Genomic DNA, 19,332 nt, shown 5'->3' with positions numbered 1-19,332 from the left:
AGAGGTGGGGAGAGCAGGAGAGAGAGAGAGGTGGGGAGAGAGGGAGAGAGAGAGGTGGGGAGAGAGGGAGAGAGAGAGAGGTGGGGAGAGAGGGAAAGAGCGAGAGGTGGGGAGAGAGAGAGAGAGAGAGAGAGGTGGGGAGAGAGGGAGAGAGAGAGAGAGGGGGGGAGAGAGGGAGAGAGAGGTGGGGAGAGAGAGAGGTGGGGAGAGAGAGAGAGAGATAGAGGTGGGGAGAGAGGGAGAGAGAGATAGAGAGGTGGAGAGAGGTGGGGGAGAGAGAGAAAGAGGCAGAGAGAGGTGGGGAGAGAGAGAGAAAGAGGCAGAGAGAGGTGGGGAGAGAGAGAGAGAGAGAGAGAGGTGGAGAGAGGAGAGAGAGAGAGAGGGGGGGAGAGAGGGAGAGAGAGAGGTGGGGAGAGAGGGAGAGAGAGAGAGAGGTGGGGAGAGAGGGAGAAAGAGAGAGGTGGGGAGAGAGGGAGAGAGAGAGAGAGGTAGGGAGAGAGGGAGAGAGAGAGAGGTGGGGAGAGAGGGGAGAGAGAGAGAGAGGTGGGGAGAGAGAGAGAGGTGGGGAGAGAGGGAGAGAGAGGGGTGGGGAGAGAGGGAGAGAGAGAGAGGTGGGGGAGAGAGAGAGAGGAGGTGGGGAGAGGGAGAGAGAGAAAGCTGGGGAGAGAGGGAGAGAGAGAGAGAGAGAGGTGGGGAGAGAGGGAGAGAGAGGTGGGGAGAGAGAGAGAGAGGTGGGGGAGAGAGGGAGAAAGAGAGAGGTGGGGAGAGAGGGAGAGAGAGAGAGAGGTAGGGAGAGAGAGAGAGAGAGAGGTGGGGAGAGAGGGAGAGAGAGAGAGAGAGAGGGGGGAGAGAGAGAGAGGTGGGGAGAGAGGGAGAGAGAGAGAGGTGGGGAGAGAGGGAGAGAGAGGGGTGGGAGAGAGGGAGAGAGAGAGAGGTGGGGAGAGAGAGAGAGAGAGGTGGGGGGAGAGAGAGAGAAAGAGGCAGAGAGAGGTGGGGGAGAGAGAGAGAGAGAGGTGGGGAGAGAGGGAGAGAGAGAGAGAGGTGGGGAGAGAGGGAGAGAGAGAGGTGGGGGAGAGGGAGAGAGAGAGAGAGAGAGGTGGGGAGAGAGGGAGAAAGAGAGAGGTGGGGGAGAGGAGAGAGAGAGAGAGGTAGGGAGAGAGGGAGAGAGAGAGAGGTGGGGGAGAGAGGGAGAGAGAGAGAGAGAGGTGGGGAGAGAGAGAGAGGTGGGGAGAGAGGGGAGAGAGAGAGAGGTGGGGAGAGAGGAGAGAGAGGGGTGGGGAGAGAGGGAGAGAGAGAGAGGTGGGGAGAGAGAGAGAGAGAGAGGTGGGGAGAGAGGGAGAGAGAGGTGGGGAGAGAGGGAGAGAGAGAAAGCTGGGGAGAGAGATAGGTAGAGGTGGGGAGAGAGAGATAGGTGGGAGAGAGAGAGAGAGAAAGAGGCAGAGAGAGGTGGGGGAGAGAGAGAAAGAGGCAGAGAGAGGTGGGGGAGAGAGAGAGAAAGAGGCAGAGAGAGGGGGGAGAGAGAGAGAGAGAGGTGAGGAGAGAGGGAGAGAGAGGTGGGGGAGAGAGAGAGGTGGGAGAGAGGGAGAGAGAGAGAGGGGAGAGAGAGAGAGAGTGGGGAGAGAGGGAGAGAGAGAGAGAGGTGGGGAGAGAGGGAGAGAGAGAGAGAGAGGTGGGGGAGAGAGGGAGAGAGAGAGAGAGAGAGAGAGAGAGAGAGAGAGAGAGAGAGAGAGAGAGAGAGGGTGGAGAGAGAGAGAGAGAGAGAGAGAGAGAGAGAGAGAGAGAGAGAGAGAGAGAGAGAGAAGTGGGGAGAGAGGAGAGAGAGAGAGGTGGGGAGAGAGGGAGAGAGAGAGGTGGGGGAGAGAGAGAGAGAGAGAGAGAGAGAGAGAGAGAGAGAGAGAGAGAGAGAGGTGGGGAGAGAGAGAGAGAGGTGGGGGAGAGGGGAGAGAGAGAGAGGTGGGGAGAGAGAGGTGGGGAGAGAGGAGAGAGAGAGAGAGAGAGAGGTGGGGGAGAGAGAGAGAGAGAGAGAGAGAGAGAGAGAGAGAGGGAGAGAGAGAGAGGGGGAGAGGGAGAGAGAGAGGTGGGGGAGAGAGAGGTGGGGAGAGAGGGAGAGAGAGAGAGAGGTGGGGAGAGAGAGAGAGAAAGGTGGGGGAGAGAGATAGGTAGAGGTGGGGAGAGAGAGATAGGTGGGGAGAGAGAGAGAGAAAGAGGCAGAGAGAGGTGGGGGAGAGAGAGAAAGAGGCAGAGAGAGGTGGGGAGAGAGAGAAAGAGGCAGAGAGGTGGGGGGAGAGAGAGAAAGAGGCAGAGAGAGGTGGGGGGAGAGAGAGATAGGTGGGGAGAGAGAGATATGTGGGGGAGAGAGAGAGGTGTGGGGGTAGAGAGAGAGGTGTGTGGGGAGAGAGAGGTGGGGGAGAGAGAGAGGTGGGGGGAGAAAGAGATAGGCGGGGGGAGAGAAAAAGGGAGAGAGAAAGGCCCAGAGGAGAGAAAGAGGGAGTTGGTGGATCAGGACGTCAGCCAGACAGTAGGTCTGGGAAGCTCCTCATTAGACAGAGAACAGAGAGAGTGTTATGAGGAGAGGAGTACCATGTTGGCCAGGTATAGACTGGAACATGCCAAGTACATAAGTCACTCCATAAAACAACAACTATTAAATATACTACTAGGAAACTAACAGCATGAAGAAGATTATGTTGTTCAACGTCATGTGTTTGGAACTAAATGTCCTGGTTACATTTTCTCTTCCAATATTTTGCAGATTTTTTTATTCCTCCACTACCATCCTTCTCTCTCTCCCTCTCCTCTACCTCTCTACCTCTCACCTTGTTCCCTTCCTCTCTCCCTCTCCTCTACCTCTCACCTTGTTCCCTTCCTCTCTCCCTCTCCTCTACCTCTCTATCACTCACCTTGTTCTCTCCCTCCCTCTCCTCTACCTCTCTACCTCTCACCTTGTTCCCTTCCTCTCTCCCTCTCCTCTACCTCTCACCTTGTTCCCTTCCTCTCTCCCTCTCCTCTACCTCTCACCTTGTTCCCTTCCTCTCTCCCTCTCCTCTACCTCTCACCTTGTTCCCTTCCTCTCTCCCTCCCCTCTGCCTCTCTACCTCTCACCTTGTTCCCTTCCTCTCTCCCTCTCCTCTACCTCTCACCTTGTTCCCTTCCTCTCTCCCTCTCCTCTACCTCTCACCTTGTTCCCTTCTTCCCTCCCTCTCCTCCACCTCTCTATCGCTCACCTAGTTCCCTTCCTCTCTCCCTCTCCTCTACCTCTCTATCGCTCACCTTGTTCCCTTCCTCTCTCCCTCTCCTCTACCTCTCTATCGCTCACCTTGTTCCCTTCCTCTCTCCCTCTCCTCTACCTCTCTACCTCTCACCTTGTTCCCTTCCTCTCTCCCTCTCCTCTACCTCTCTATCGCTCACCTTGTTCCCTTCCTCTCTCCCTCTCCTCTACCTCTCTATCGCTCACCTTGTTCCCTTCCTCTCTCCCTCTATCACTCACCTTGTTCTCTCCCTCTCCTCTACCTCTCACCTTGTTCCCTTCCTCTCTCCCTCTCCTCTACCTCTCACCTTGTTCCCTTCCTCTCTCCCTCTACTCTACCTCTCACCTTGTTCCCTTCCTCTCTCCCTCTCCTCTACCTCTCTATCGCTCACCTTGTTCTCTCCCTCCCTCCCCTCTACCTCTCTATTGCTCACCTTGTTCTCTTCCTCTCTCCCTCCCCTCTACCTCTCTATTGCTCACCTTGTTCCCTTCCTCTCTCCCTCTCCTCTACCTCTCTATCGCTCACCTTGTTCCCTTCCTCTCTCCCTCCCCTCTACCTCCATATTGCTCACCGTGTTCCCTTCCTCTCTCCCTCTCCTCTACCTCTCTATCGCTCACCTTGTTCCCTTCCTCTCTCCCTCCCCTCTACCTCTCTATCGCTCACCTTGTTCTCTCCTCTACCTCTCTACCTCTCACCTTGTTCCCTTCCTCTCTCCCTCTCCTCTACCTCTCTATCGCTCACCTTGTTCTCTCATCTACCTCTCTACCTCTCACCTTGTTCCCTTCCTCTCTCCCTCTCCTCTACCTCTCTATCGCTCACCTTGTTCTCTCCCTACCTCTCGTCTACCTCTCACCTTGTTCCCTTCCTCTCTCCATCTCCTCTACCTCTCTATCGCTCACCTTGTTCTCTCCCTCCCTCCCCTCTACCTCTCACCTTGTTCTCTTCCTCTCTTCCTCTCCTCTACCTCTCTACCTCTCACCCTGTTCCCTTCCTCTCTCCCTCTCCTCTCTATCACTCCCCTAGTTCTCTCCCTCCCTCCCCTCTACCTCTCACCTTGTTCCCTTCCTCTCTCCCTCCCCTCTATCTCTCCATCGCTCACCTTGTTTCCTTCCTCTCTCCCTCTCCTCTACCTCTCTATCGCTCACCTTGTTCCCTTCCTCTCTCCCTCTCCTCTACCTCTCTATCGCTCACCTTGTTCTCTCCCTCCCTCTCCTCTACCTCTCTACCTCTCACCTTGTTCCCTTCCTCTCTCCCTCTCCTCTACCTCTCACCTTGTTCCCTTCCTCTCTCCCTCTCCCCTCTACCTCTCACCTTGTTCCCTTCCTCTCTCCCTCTCCTCTACCTCTCACCTTGTTCCCTTCCTCTCTCCCTCCCCTCTACCTCTCTACCTCTCACCTTGTTCCCTTCCTCTCTCCCCTCTCCTCTACCTCTCACCTTGTTCCCTTCCTCTCTCCCTCTCCTCTACCTCTCACCTTGTTCCCTTGTTCTTCCCTCCCTCTCCTCCACCTCTCTATCGCTCACCTAGTTCCCTTCCCTCTCTCCCTCTCCTCTACCTCTCTATCGCTCACCTTGTTCCCTTCCTCTCTCCCCCTACCTCCTCTACCTCTCTATCGCTCACCTTGTTCCCTTCCCTCTCTCCTCCCTCCTCTACCTCTCTACCTCTCACCTTGTTCCCTTCCTTTCTCCCTCTCCTCTCTATCTCTCTATCGCTCACCTTGTTCCCTTCCTCTCTCCCTCTCCTCTACCTCTCTATCGCTCACCTTGTTCCCTTCCTCTCTCCCTCTATCACTCACCTTGTTCTCTCCTCCTCTCCCTCCTCTACCTCTCACCTTGTTCCCTTCCTCTCTCCCTCTCCTCTACCTCTCACCTTGTTCCCTTCCTCTCTCCCTCTACTCTACCTCTCACCTTGTTCCTTCCTCTCTCCCTCTCCTCTACCTCTCTATCGCTCACCTTGTTCTCTCCATCCCTCCCCTCTACCTCTCTATTGCTCACCTTGTTCTCTTCCTCTCTCCCTCCCTCTACCTCTCTATTGCTCACCGTGTTCCCTTCCTCTCTCCCTCTCCTCTACCTCTCTATCGCTCACCTTGTTCCCTTCCTCTCTCCCCCCCTCTCCCCTCCATATTGCTCACCGTGTTCCCTTCCTCTCTCCCTCTCCTCTACCTCTCTATCGCTCACCTTGTTCCCTTCCCCCTTACCTCTCTATGCCTTGTTCCCTCCCTCCCCCCTCTACCTCTCTATCGCTCACCTTGTTCTCTCCCTCCCTCCCCTCTACCTCTCTACGTCTCACCTTGTTCCCTTCCTCTCTCCCTCTCCTCTACCTCTCTATCGCTCACCTTGTTCCCTTCCTCGCTCCCTCTCCTCTACCTCTCTATCGCTCACCTTGTTCTCTTCCTCTCTCCCTCTCCTCTACCTCTCTATCGCTCACCTTGTTCTCTCCCTACCTCTCGTCTACCTCTCACCTTGTTCCCTTCCTCTCTCCATCTCCTCTACCTCTCTATCGCTCACCTTGTTCTCTCCCTCCCTCCCCTCTACCTCTCACCTTGTTCTCTTCCTCTCTTCCTCTCCTCTACCTCTCTACCTCTCACCCTGTTCCCTTCCTCTCTCCCTCTCCTCTCTATCACTCCCCTAGTTCTCTCCCTCCCTCCCCTCTACCTCTCACCTTGTTCCCTTCCTCTCTCCCCTCTATCTCTCCATCGCTCACCTTGTTTCCCCTTCCTCTCTCCCTCTCCTCTACCTCTCTATCGCTCACCTTGTTCCCTTCCTCTCTCCCTCTCCTCTACCTCTCTATCGCTCACCTTGTTCCCTTCCTATCGCTCACCTTGTTCCCTCTCCTCTACCTCTCTATCGCTCACCTTGTTCCCTTCCTCTCTCTCCCTCTCCTCTACCTCTCACCTTGTTCCCTTCCTCTCTACCTCTCCTCTACCGCTCTATCGCTCACCTTGTTCTCTCCCTCCCTCCCCTCTACCTCCTCTGTTCTTCCTCACCTTCCTCTACCTCTCTATCCTCCCTCTCCCTTCCTCCTCTCCCCTCTACCTCTCACCTTGTTCCCTCTCCTCTCCTCTCTCCCTCCCTTCTCTCCCCCTCTCTATCGCTCACCTTGTTCCCTTCCTCTCTCCCTCTCCTCTCACCTCTCTCACCTTGTTCCCTCTCCTCCCTCCCTCACCTCTCTCACCTTGTTCCCTTCCTCTCTCCCTCTCCTCTACCTCTCTATCTTGCTCACCTTGTTCCCCTTCCTCTACCTCACCTTGTTCCTCCTCTCCTCTACCTCTCTATCGCTCACCTTGTTCCCTTCCTCTCTCCCTCTCCTCTACCCTCTCACCTTGTTCCCTTCCTCTCTCCCTCCTCCTCTACCTCTCTATCGCTCACCTTGTTCCCTTCCTCTCTCCCTCTCCTCTACTATCTACCCCTCACCTTGTTCCCTTCCTCTCTCCCTCTCCTCCACCTCTCTATCGCTCACCTTGTTCTCTCCCTCCCTCCCTCTACCTCTCTACGTCTCACCCTTGTTCCCTTCCTCTTGTTTCCCTTCCTCTCTCCCCTCTCCTCTACCTTGTTCCCTTCCTCTCTATCTCCTCACCTTGTTCTCTTCCTCTCTCCCTCTCCTCTACCTCTCTATCGCTCACCTTGTTCCCTTCTCCCTACCTCTCTCTACCTCCTCTCACCTTGTTCCCTTCCCTCTCCCTCTCCTCCATCTCCTCTCACCTTGTTCCCTCCTCTATCACTCCACCTTGTTCTCTCCCTCCCCCTCCCCTCTACCTCTCACCTTGTTCCCTTCCTCTCTTCCTCTCCTCTACCTCTCTACCTCTCACCCTGTTCCCTCCTCCTCTCTCCCTCTCCTCTCTATCCTTCACCTAGTTCTCTCCCTCCCTCTCCTCTACCTCTCACCTTGTTCCCTTCCTCTCTCCCCTCTATCTCTCCATCGCTCACCTTGTTCCTTCCTCTCTCCCCTCTCCTCTACCTCTCTATCGCTCACCTTCACCTTGTTCTCTCCCTCCCTCCTCCTCTACCTCTCTATCGCTACCTCACCTTGTTCCCTTCCCTCTCCCTCCCCTCTACCTCTCACCTTGTTCCCTTCCTCTCTCCCTCTCTCCCTACCTCTCTATCGCTCACCTTGTTCTCTCCATCCCTCCCCTCTACCTCTCTATTGCTCACCTTGTTCTCTTCCCTCTCTCCCTCCCCTCTACCTCTCTATTGCTCACCGTGTTCCCTTCCTCTCTCCCTCTCCTCTACCTCTCTATCCTCTACCTCTCACCTTGTTCCCTTCCTCTCTCCCTCTACCTCTCCCTCTACCTCCTATTGCTCACCGTGTTCCCTCTCCCCCTCTCCTCTCCCTCTCCTCTCCTCTCCCTCTCTATCGCTCACCTTGTTCCCTTCCTCTCTCCCTCCCCTCTACCTCTCTATCGCTCACCTTGTTCCCTCCCTCCTCCTCTCCCTCTCCTCTACCTCTCTCCCTCTCACCTTGTTCCCTTCCTCTCTCCCTCTCCTCTACCTCTCTATCGCTCACCTTGTTCTCTCACCATCTACCTCTCTACCTCTCACCTTGTCACCTTGTTCCCTTCCTCTCCTCTCTCCCTCTCCTCTACCTCTCTATCGCTCACCTTGTTCTCTCCTCCCTCCCTACCTGCCCCTCTCCCTCCCTCCCCTCTACCTCTCGCTCACCTCTCACCTTGTTCCCTTCCTCTCTCCATCTCCTCTTCCTCTCTCCCTCCTCTACCTCTCTATCGCTCACCTTGTTCTCTCCCTCCCTCCCTCCCCTCTACCTCTCACCTTGTTCTCTTCCCTCTCTCTTCCTCTCTCTCTACCTCTCACCCTGTTCCCTTCCTCTCTCCCTCTCCTCTCTATCACTCCCCTAGTTCTCTCCCTCCCTCCCCTCTACCTCTCACCTTGTTCCCTTCCTCTCTCCCTCCCCTCTATCTCTCCATCGCTCACCTTGTTTCCTTCCTCTCTCCCTCTCCTCTACCTCTCTATCGCTCACCTTGTTCCCTTCCTCTCTCCCTCTCCTCTACCTCTCTATCGCTCACCTTGTTCCCTTCCTCTCTCCCTCTCCTCTACCTCTCTATCGCTCACCTTGTTCCCTTCCTCTCTCCCTCTCCTCTACCTCTCTACCTCTCACCTTGTTCCCTTCCTCTCTACCTCTCCTCTACCGCTCTATCGCTCACCTTGTTCTCTCCCTCCCTCCCCTCTACCTCTCTATCGCTCACCTTGTTCCCTTCCTCTCTCCCTCTCCTCTACCTCTCACCTTGTTCCCTTCCTCTCTCCCTCTCCTCTACCTCTCTATCGCTCACCTTGTTCCCTTCCTCTCTCCCTCTCCTCTACCTCTCTATCGCTCACCTTGTTCCCTTCCTCCTCTCCCTCTCCTCTCACCTTGTTCCCTTCCTCTCTCCCTCTCTATCGCTCACCTTGTTCCCTTCCTCTCTCCCTCTCCTCTCCCTCTCTATCGCTCACCTTGTTCCCTTCCTCTCTCCCTCTCCTCTCCCCTCTCACCTTGTTCCCTCTCTCCTTGTTCCCTTCCTCTCTCCCTCTCCTCTACCTCTATCGCTCACCTTGTTCCCTTCCTCTCCCCTCCTCTACCTCTCTATCCCTCACCTTGTTCCCTTCCTCTCTCCCTCTCCTCCACCTCCTCTATCGCTCACCTTGTTCTCTTCCCCTCCCTCCCCTCTACCTCTCTACCTCTCACCTTGTTCCCTTCCTCGCTCCTACCTCTCTCTACCTTTTCCTTCCCTCTCTATCGCTCACCTTGTTCCCTTCCTCTCTCCCTCTCCTCTACCTCTCTATCGCTCACCTTGTTCTCTCCCTACCTCTCGTCTACCTCTACCCCTCACCTTGTTCCCTTCCTCTCTCCATCTCCTCTACCTTGTTCCCTTCCTCTCTCTATCTCTCACCTTGTTCTCTCTCCCTCCCTCCCTCTACCTCTCTCACCTTGTTTCTTCCTTCCTCTCTTCCTCTCCTCTACTCTCCTCTACTCTCTCACCCTGTTCCCTTCCTCTCTCCCCCTCTCTCCCTCCCTCTCTACCTCACTTCCCTAGTTCCCTCTCCCTCCCTCCCCTCTACCCTCTCACCTTGTTCCCTTCCTCTCTCCCTCCCTCTACCTCTCCATCTCTCACCTTGTTCCCTTCCCTTGTTCCCTCCCTCTCCCTCTACCTCTCTATCGCTCACCTTGTTTCCCTCTCCCCTCCCTCCCTCTACCTCTCTATCGCTCACCTTGTTCCCTTCCTCTCTCCCTCTCTCTACCTCTATCACCTTGTTCCCTCCTCTCTCCCTCCCTCCCCTATCTACCTCTCTATCGCTCACCTTCCCTTCCCTTCCTCTCCCTCTCCTCTACCTCTCTATCGCTCACCTTGTTCCCTTCCCTCTACCCTCTCCTCCCTTCCTCTCTATCTCCTCACCTTGTTTCCTTCCTCTCTCCTCTCCCTCTACCTCTCTATCGCTCACCTTGTTCCCTTCCTCTCTCCCTCTCCTCTACCTCTCTATCGCTCACCTTGTTCCTCTACCTCTCTATCCTCACCCTCCCTCCCTCTCCCTCTACCTCTCTATCGCTCACCTTGTTCTCTCCTCCCTCCTCTCCTCTCACCTTGTTCTCTCTCCCTCCTCTCTACCCTCTCACTCTATGCTCACCTTGTTCTTCCTCCCTCCCTCCCCTCTTCCTCCTCTCCCTTGTTCCCTCCCCTCTACCTCTCATCGCTCACCTTGTTCCCTTCCTCTCTCCCTCTCCTCTACCTCTCTCTCACCATCCTTCATCTCCCTCCACCTAATCTCATTCCCAGACGCTTCTGCCCAAATGCGCAAAGAGTCTGGTGGACCAACCCGTTAAACTTGGCCTTCATTAGCCATTGAATACAGAGAGGGATGTAGAATCGGCCAATCTACCAACCAATCATCTCCCATCTTGCTCCCTAACCCTCCCTGTATGCTAGCACACCACAAACACAGAGCCGTGCCTCGCAGTTGTGTGATTCACTAAAATTAAATGACAAATACTTTACTCGGTAGGTCACTCCCATATAGTTCTACGGTCACTCCCACTACGACCAATTCAGAGTGGTTGATATCCCAGGCTTACATGCTCTGTAGCCTGGGGGCGAGGTTACCCCTCCATCCTTTCCTCTCTATCACCTTGCTTCCTTTCTCTCTCCCTCTCCTCCACCTCTCTCTCCCTCTCCTCCACCTCTCTCTCCCTCTCCTCCAGCTCTCTCTCCCTCTCCTCCAGCTCTCTCTCCCTCTCCCTCCCCCTCCGTCTCCATCTGTCTCCATCTCTCTCCATCTATCTCTCTCTCCATCTCTCTCTGTCTCCATCTCCCTCTCTACGTCTCTCTCTGTCTACGTCTCTCTCTGTCTCCGTCTCTCTCTGTCTCCATCTGTCTCTGTCTCCATCTCCCTCTCTACGTCTCTCTCTGTCTACGTCTTTCTCTGTCTACGTCTCTCTCTCTCTACGTCTCTCTTTCTCTACGTCTCTCTCTGTCTACCTCTCTCTCTCTGTCTACGTCTCTCTCTCTCTACGTCTCTCTCTGTCTACGTCTCTCTCTCTGTCTACGTCTCTCTCTGTCTACGTCTCTCTCTGTCTACGTCTCTCTCTCTCTCCATCTGTCTCTGTCTCCATCTGTCTCTGTCTCCATCTCCCTCTCTACGTCTCTCTCTGTCTACGTCTCTCTCTGTCTCCGTCTCTCTCTGTCTATGTCTTTCTCTGTCTACGTCTCTCTCTCTCTACGTCTCTCTCTGTCTACGTCTCTCTCTGTCTACGTCTCTCTCTGTCTACGTCTCTCTCTGTCTACGTCTCTCTCTCTCTGTCTACGTCTCTCTCTCTCTCCATCTGTCTCTGTCTCCATCTGTCTCTGTCTCCATCTCCCTCTCTACGTCTCTCTCTGTCTACGTCTCTCTCTGTCTCCGTCTCTCTCTGTCTATGTCTTTCTCTGTCTACGTCTCTCTCTCTCTACGTCTCTCTCTGTCTACGTCTCTCTCTCTCTACGTCTCTCTCTGTCTACGTCTCTCTCTGTCTACGTCTCTCTCTGTCTACGTCTCTCTCTGTCTACGTCTCTCTGTGTCTACGTCTCTCTCTGTCTAAGTCTCTCTCTCTCTGTCTACGTCTCTCTCTCTCTGTCTACGTCTCTCTCTCTCTGTCTACGTCTCTCTCTGTCTACGTCTCTCTCTCTGTCTCGTCTCTCTCTCTCTGTCTACGTCTCTCTCTCTCTGTCTACGTCTCTCTCTCTCCGTCTACGTCTCTCTCTCTCCGTCTACGTCTCTCTCTCTCTCCGTCTACGTCTCTCTCTCTGTCTACGTCTCTCTCTGTCTACGTCTCTCTCTGTCTACGTCTCTCTCTCTCTCCATCTGTCTCTGTCTCCATCTGTCTCTGTCTCCATCTGTCTCTGTCTCCATCTCCTCTCTACGTCTCTCTCTGTCTACGTCTCTCTCTGTCTCCGTCTCTCTCTGTCTATGTCTTTCTCTGTCTACGTCTCTCTCTCTCTACGTCTCTCTCTGTCTCCGTCTCTCTCTGTCTACGTCTCTCTCTCTCTCTGTCTACGTCTCTCTCTCTCTCTCTCTCTCTGTCTACGTCTCTCTCTCTCTGTCTACGTCTCTCTCTCTCTGTCTACGTCTCTCTCTCTCTGTCTACGTCTCTCTCTCTCTGTCTACGTCTCTCTCTGTCTACGTCTCTCTCTCTCTGTCTACGTCCCTCTCTCTCTGTCTACGTCTCTCTCTGTCTACGTCTCTCTCTCTCTGTCTACGTCTCTCTCTCTCTGTCTACGTCTCTCTCTCTCCGTCTACGTCTCTCTCTCTCTCCGTCTACGTCTCTCTCTCTCCGTCTACGTCTCTCTCTCTCTCTCTCTGTCTACGTCTCTCTCTCTCCGTCTACGTCTCTCTCTCTCCGTCTACGTCTCTCTCTCTCCGTCTACGTCTCTCTCTCTCTGTCTACGTCTCTCTCTGTCTACGTCTCTCTCTGTCTACGTCTCTCTCTCTCGTCTCTCTCTCTCTCTGTCTACGTCTCTCTCTCTCTGTCTCACGTCTCTCTCTCTCTGTCTACGTCTCTCTCTCTCTGTCTACGTCTCTCTCTCTCAGTCTACGTCTCTCTCTCTCCGTCTACGTCTCTCTCTCTGTCTACGTCTCTCTCTCTGTCTACGTCTCTCTCTCTGTCTACGTCTCTCTCTGTCTCCATCTCTCTCTGTCTCCATCTCTCTCTGTCTCCATCTCTCTCTGTCTCCATCTCTCTCTGTCTCCATCTCTCTCTGTCTCCATCTCTCTCTGTCTCCATCTCTCTCTGTCTCCATCTCTCTCTGTCTGTCTCTCTCCGTCTCTCTCCATCTCTGTCTCCATCTCTCTCTGTCTCACCTTGTTGCCTCTCTCTCTCCTCTGCATGCGCTCCACGTCGTCTATCTCGTAGACCTTTATTTCGAAGGGTTCTGTGGTTCCCCTGGGGGCGGGGCGTAGCGGCCCATCTACCCAGCGTACACCTGGGCTGATGGCAGGCTTTCTGACCGGAGAGGACGAGTCCGGAGTCAGGCTGGGAATCAGACGACGACGCTGGGTACCTGGACACACACACACACACACACACACACACACACACACACACACACACACACACACACACACACACACACACACACACACACACACACACACACACACACACACACACACACACACACACACACACAGTTAACAGGGATACTAGGAGAATAATATTACTTTCCGGTATAGTTGTTGCTAAGTAGAATGTATCAATTTGAATGTAAATGCTCAACATAGAAAAACATGAAGAAGCATTCATCAGAACTTGTAGAATTTAGTAGATTTAGTCTCTTATCACCAACAAGACACATCTCTACATTGTGACAGTGACAGAACATATATCTATCTACATCTGTGACTGGGTCAGAACTACCAGCATACTGACACAGCATACTGGCAACTACACTAATCCAGTACTCATGAGTTACAGAGGGAGAGTCGGGGAGGAGAGAACAAAATGAATGGTTCTGAGTGAAGATGTGGAGAGCAGAAGAGAGGAGAGAACAAAATGAATGGTTCTGAGTGAAGATGTGGAGAGCAGAAGAGAGGAGAGAACAAAATGAATGGTTCTGAGTGAAGATGGGGAGAGTCGCAGAGGAGAGGAGAGAACAAAATGAATGGTTCTGAGTGAAGATGTGGAGAGCAGAAGAGAGGAGAGAACAAAATGAATGGTTCTGATTGAAGATGGGGAGAGTAGAAGAGAGGAGAGAGAACAGTAGAGAAGAAAAGAGACTGGGAGACGCAGCAGAACAGAACTGAACACAAGATAAGAGACAGGAGTAGACAAGAGGAGAAAAGAGAAAGAGAGGGGAGAGAGAGAAGTAGACAAGAGGAGAAAAGAGAAAGAGAGGGGATAGAGAGGAGTAGACAAGAGGAGAAAAGAGAAAGAGGGGGAGAGAGAGGAGTAGACAAGAGGAGAAAAGAGAAAGAGAGGGAGAGAGAGAGAGGAGTAGACAAGAGGAGAAAAGAGAAAGAGAGGGGAGAGAGAGAGGAGTAGACAAGAGGAGAAAAGAGAAAGAGGGGGAGAGAGAGGAGTAGACAAGAGGAGAAAAGAGAAAGAGAGGGGAGAGAGAGAAGTAGACAAGAGGAGAAAAGAGAAAGAGAGGGGAGAGAGAGGAGTAGACAAGAGGAGAAAAGAGAAAGAGGGGGAGAGAGAGGAGTAGACAAGAGGAGAAAAGAGAAAGAGAGGGGAGAGAGAGAGAGGAGTAGACAAGAGGAGAAAAGAGAAAGAGGGGGAGAGAGAGGAGTAGACAAGAGGAGAAAAGAGAAAGAGAGGGGAGAGAGTGGAGTAGACAAGAGGAGAAAAGAGAAAGAGAGGGGAGAGAGAGGAGTAGACAAGAGGAGAAAAGAGAAAGAGAGGGGAGAGAGAGAGGAGTAGACACGAGGAGAAAAGAGAAAGAGAGGGGAGAGAGAGTGGAGTAGACAAGAGGAGAAAAGAGAAAGAGGGGAGAGAGAGAGACGTAGACAAGAGGAGAAAAGAGAAAGAGGGGGAGAGAGAGAGGAGTAGACAAGAGGAGAAAAGAGAAAGAGGGGAGAGAGAGTGGAGTAGACAAGAGGAGTAAAGAGAAAGAGAGGGGAGAGAGAGAGTAGTAGACAAGAGGAGAAAAGAGAAAGAGGGGGAGAGAGAGAAGTAGACAAGAGGAGAAAAGAGAAAGAGAGGGGAGAGAGAGGAGTAGACAAGAGGAGAAAAGAGAAAGAGAGGGGAGAGAGAGAGAAGTAGACAAGAGGAGAAAAGAGAAAGAGAGGGGAGAGAGAGGAGTAGACAAGAGGAGAAAAGAGAAAGAGGGGGAGAGAGAGAGGAGTAGACACGAGGAGAAAAGAGAAAGAGGGGGAGAGAGAGGAGTAGACAAGAGGGGAAAAGAGAAAGAGGGGGAGAGAGAGAAGTAGACAAGAGGAGAAAAGAGAAAGAGAGGGGAGAGAGAGAGGAGTAGACAAGAGGAGAAAAGAGAAAGAGAGGGGAGAGAGAGAGAAGTAGACTAGAGGAGAAAAGAGAAAGAGAGGGGAGAGAGGAGTAGACAAGAGGAGAAAAGAGAAAGAGGGGGAGAGAGAGAGGAGTAGACACGAGGAGAAAAGAGAAAGAGGGGGAGAGAGAGGAGTAGACAAGAGGAGAAAAGAGAAAGAGAGGGGAGAGAGAGAGAAGTAGACAAGGGGAGAAAAGAGAAAGAGAGGGGAGAGAGAGAGAGGAGTAGACAAGAGGAGAAAAGAGAAAGAGAGGGGAGAGAGAGAGAAGTAGACAAGAGGAGAAAAGAGAAAGAGAGGAGAGAGAGAGAGAGTGGAGTAGACAAGAGGAGAAAAGAGAAAGAGGGGGAGAGAGAGAGAGAGAGAGGAGTAGACACGAGGAGAAAAGAGAAAGAGGGGAGAGAGAGAGGAGTAGACAAGAGAAGAAAAGAGAAAGAGAGGGGAGAGAGAGAGGAGTAGACAAGAGGAGAAAAGAGAAAGAGGGGGGAGAGAGAGAAGTAGACAAGAGGAGAAAAGAGAAAGAGGGGGGAGAGAGAGAAGTAGACAAGAGGAGAAAAGAGAAAGAGAGGGGAGAGAGAGAGGAGTAGACAAGAGGAGAAAAGAGAAAGAGAGAGAGAGTGTGGAGTAGACAAGAGGAGAAAAGAGAAAGAGGGGAGAGAGGAGTGCATTTTGTTAGTCCATATTATCTGACCACTGTGCTGGAATGTACACTTGCATAGACATTGGCAGACACTTTTTATGAATTCACACACAGGGTAAGAGGTTCTGACTGTCTCTCTGTCTCCCAGGTTATAGAAAGGTCACCCAGACAGATCTGACTGACCAGTAGTCACCCATTTGTACCCATATTTACAGTGCATTCAGAAAGTATTCAGACCCCTTTTCCACAGTTTGTTACATTACAGCCTTATTCTAAAATGGATTACATTTATTTACACACAACACCCCATAATGACAAAGCGAAAACAGGTTTTTACAATTTTGGTACGTACAATTAAAAAAAATCTATTTACATACAGTGACAGGTAACGAGTGGAGGACAGAGGAGCCTCTTAAAGAAGAAGTTTCAGGTATTTTCCACCATAATTTGCAAATAAATTCACAAATAAATCCTACAATGTGATTTTCTGGATTTTTCTGTTTTTTTTCTGATTTTCTGGATTCTCTCATTTTGTCTGTCATAGTTGAAGTGTACCAATGATGAAAATTACAGGCCTCTCTCATCTTTTCAATTGGGAGAACTTGCACAATTGGTGGCTGACTAAATACTTTTTTGCCCCACTGTAACTGGGAAGCAGTATTAAAGGAGCTGACCTGTGCTGTTGTTCTTCTTCTTGTTGTTCTTGAGGCTGCGGCGGCTGCTGCTGGTGGCTGAGCTGTGTTCGCTCAGAGAGTCCTGGGCAGAGGAGGTGCTTCCTGTGGCCTCGCTGTCCCTCAACATGCTCTCATAGCCACTGCTGCCCCCGCTGTGGTAGAACAGGGCCGTCTTCCCCATGGCCGGGGGCAGCTCTCCACTCAGAACACTACTGTTGTCACTGGCATGACCACTGCTGCAGCGATGCGGCTGCCTGGGCGCTGTGATCTTACTGTAGGGAGACGGGAGGGTGTGGACTACCAAGGGTCCTTCCTCTCCCTGTGCCCCGACACCACCTCCACCCCCTCCAGCGCCCCTCTCCTCCCCAGCCTCGGAGCCTCCTCCACGGTTGTGACCTGCGGATCGAGAGCCTCCGCTGCCCTGGAGCAGCTCGGAGATGCGTCCGTTGACGGCTCTCAGAGGCAGCTTGGCGGCCAGGCCTCCCCCTCGGTTGCGACTCAGAGACTGGGTGGACCAGGAGCCAGAGCTGGGTGCCTGGTTCTGTCCCTGACCCTGGATGGAGGTCTGACCCTGGGCCTGGGGCTTGCCGTTGGGAGGAAGACTGGAGCTGCGGTTGACAGACTGGGGCAGAGACTTGGTGGAGAAGCTGAGTTTCTTGGTGCTGGAGGCCGACAGGCTGCGGGCCTTAGGGCTGGCCATCAGGAGCTTGCTGACCGCTGAGATCTTGGACTGGCTCGACTTGGGTGACTGGGGAGCGCTGCCAGGGCTGTTACCGGAACCGTTCCCATTAGGGGAGGAGGATGACAATGAGCCGCCACGGGTGAGGCTGCGTCCGGTACGGGGCATGGTGCAGTCCCCCCTCCCCCCTCCGGCTGACACCTTCCAGCCTAAGGAGCTGAGGGCCTCCCCCCTCTCCAAAGAGAGGCAGTCGTAGTGGGGGCCATGAGAGCTGTGACCTCCATGGGACCGACCCAGAGAGTTGGTTCTGTTAGCCAGTTGCTCTAGTTTAGCACTGAATAACCTGCTGCTCTCCACATTGCACCCCTTGTGTTTCCCTCCACCAGGCACGCCCAGGTCTTCCGGGGTACTCCTCAAGAAGGAGAGGCCATGGCTGGCTGCATGCATGGGGCTGAGGGGGCCTTCTGCCCTGTTCTTCTGGTCCAGACTGGACTTGCGTACTGGTGGCAGCGGTGGTATACCTTTCTGGCGGGAAAACAGGCCATGTTTCCCAGAATACCCCCTTCGGTCCAGGGTCGCCCTGGGACTACAGGGGGTGGAGGAGGTGACCCCCAGACCTCGGTACTCCCCCCCTCCTCCGTTAGCGTCGTAGCGGAGTGGGTCCTCATCCAGGCCGTCGTGGCGGTTGAGCCGGTGCCAGCCACGGGGCAGACTGGCGGTGCGCAGAATGTCGGCAGAGTAGACAGGAGTCACCAGACACTCCCCAGAACTGACCGGCACCATCTCAGAGCCGTCCACTACCCTCTTACAGGAGTCTGGAGAGGAGATGGCCTCCCCGCTGCTGGAGCTGTGACGGTCCCCTCCGTAGCCACTATCCACCCTGCTGGCCCTGTCACCCTGGGGCCAGGCCTGGCTGCTCTTAGCTGGGTCTGTCTTGACTGGTGGATCCACCACCCACTTCTCTGGCTTCACCTCACACACCAGCTCCTTGGGCCTCACGTCCACCCTGTCTCTCTTCATCCAGGGGTCATCGGAGCTGAGCTCGCTGGACATGGAGGCCAGGACCAGGGCTGAGGCAGTCTTGGCTGGGTCCTTGGGCAGCAGGTGAGTCTTGGTAAGGGAGGAGAGTATGACCATGGGTTTGACGGTCACACAGGGGTGGACTGTAATGTTGGTCTTGAAGGGGAGGAAGTTGCTGGAGGCCCCCAGGGTCTGCATGTCAGAGAGGGAGATGGTGGTCTTACCCAGGGAGGGGGGCAGTCTCTTCAGCCTCTCTTTAGTCTCCCTCCCTTTTACATCTCCAGACAATGCTACTTCACTCTCAGGAGTCTTCCTTCCTCCATAACCCAGGGACACCTCGTCCTGCTCCTTTTCCCCACAGAGAGGGACCTGTGTGGGGTCTGGTTCGGCCAGAGCCTCCCCGTGTCCATGGGACTGGCTGAAGCTGTGCAGAGACTGATCTCCGTCGCTAACAACACTCAGGTCACTTAGCCACGATGAGATGGATGACCGTCGGCTAGGCACCGCCGCCATCGCCTCTCCTTCCACACAAAGCTTTGCCATGTTGACCTCCGCCATGGCGATCACTCCGGCGACGGAGGCGGTTGTTATGGGGATCACCCTGGTGGTCGTAGCAATGACAGTAGTGTTGATTCCATAGTGCTCCAGGTCCTCGCTGATGCTGCTGTTGATGGAGATAGGGCGGGACCCCGAGTCCAGTGCAGTGACGGAACAGTCGCTGCTGAAGCTAATGATGCTGGTGGGACGGCCGCCACCCTCCAGCAGGCCCCGGACCTCCAGGCCCTCCTTACACCCCAGTGTAAACACCAGATCGTCTTCCCCCAGAGAGCTAGGGTTGGGGGCTGGAGCTGGGGCTATGGGAGGTAGTCGAGAGATGGGAAGAAGAAAGAGGGGGAACAGACAAGGAAAGGACAGCAGGGAAAAAGAGAGAAAATGTAAGGAAACCAGTATCATACGTGAAAACCTTCTTCAAAAATCTATTGTATCAGTCACAGTAACAGAATGGAGAGTATGACTTACTATCCCTGCGTCCATCCAGAGGAATCTGAGGAACATTCTCATCACACAGTGTCTCAGCCGACCCCAGGCTAGCAGACGAGGAGTTGGTTCGTTTGAGGTCCCGGGGACTCATCCCCGCGGGGGAGGTTCTGGACAGGGACACCGGCTGCAGCAGGGACTCTGTAGAGGACCTCACACTGTCTGCAGCCAGGCTGTCTGCAGTAGACAGACTCTGGCAGGACAAAGGGGGCGTTCCCGGCATCACACCCTTCTGGGTGTAGACCTGGATAATAATCATGATCACATGTTGGATTATGTAGCTGTTTTCAATGACCCAAATATGCTTCACGGTGATGCAGTACATTTTCATGGAAATGCATTTTATGAGGTCAGTGTTAAAACTCCACACAATAATTGTATAAATACAACCAAAGACAGTAGAGGAGGTGTCAAAGCCAGATAGTGTACCTTGCAGCGCTGTGAGGGTGAGGAGGGAGGTCGGTAGTCAGAGGTCTTGGTAAGAGACGCGATGCCCAGCCGAGGAGAGCCCAGGGGGCGGGGCTTACCATCACTGCTACTGCCCGCGCTCAGAGACTCACGACTGTCAATCAAATA

General features: G+C 53.8%; 1 protein-coding gene across 1 annotated transcript in view; it reads right to left on the bottom strand.

Annotated features, from left to right (window-relative positions):
* Positions 1-19,332, bottom strand: part of LOC118378961 (kinesin-like protein KIF26B) — a 78,680-nt gene that overhangs the window by 19,452 nt on the left and 39,896 nt on the right. The window contains exons 10-13 of the mRNA XM_052485388.1: positions 19,186-19,318; positions 18,739-19,000; positions 16,020-18,572; positions 12,564-12,763 (exon numbers count right to left, since the gene is read on the bottom strand). Of these exons, the coding sequence (XP_052341348.1) occupies positions 12,564-12,763; positions 16,020-18,572; positions 18,739-19,000; positions 19,186-19,318 (3,148 nt within the window). The remainder of the gene's footprint in view (positions 1-12,563; positions 12,764-16,019; positions 18,573-18,738; positions 19,001-19,185; positions 19,319-19,332) is intronic.

Source organism: Oncorhynchus keta, chromosome 29 (assembly GCF_023373465.1).
Source record: "Oncorhynchus keta strain PuntledgeMale-10-30-2019 chromosome 29, Oket_V2, whole genome shotgun sequence".
NCBI lineage: Eukaryota > Metazoa > Chordata > Actinopteri > Salmoniformes > Salmonidae > Oncorhynchus > Oncorhynchus keta.
Note: the sequence above shows the minus strand (reverse complement) of the source record. Positions and strands in the feature narration are given on the sequence as shown.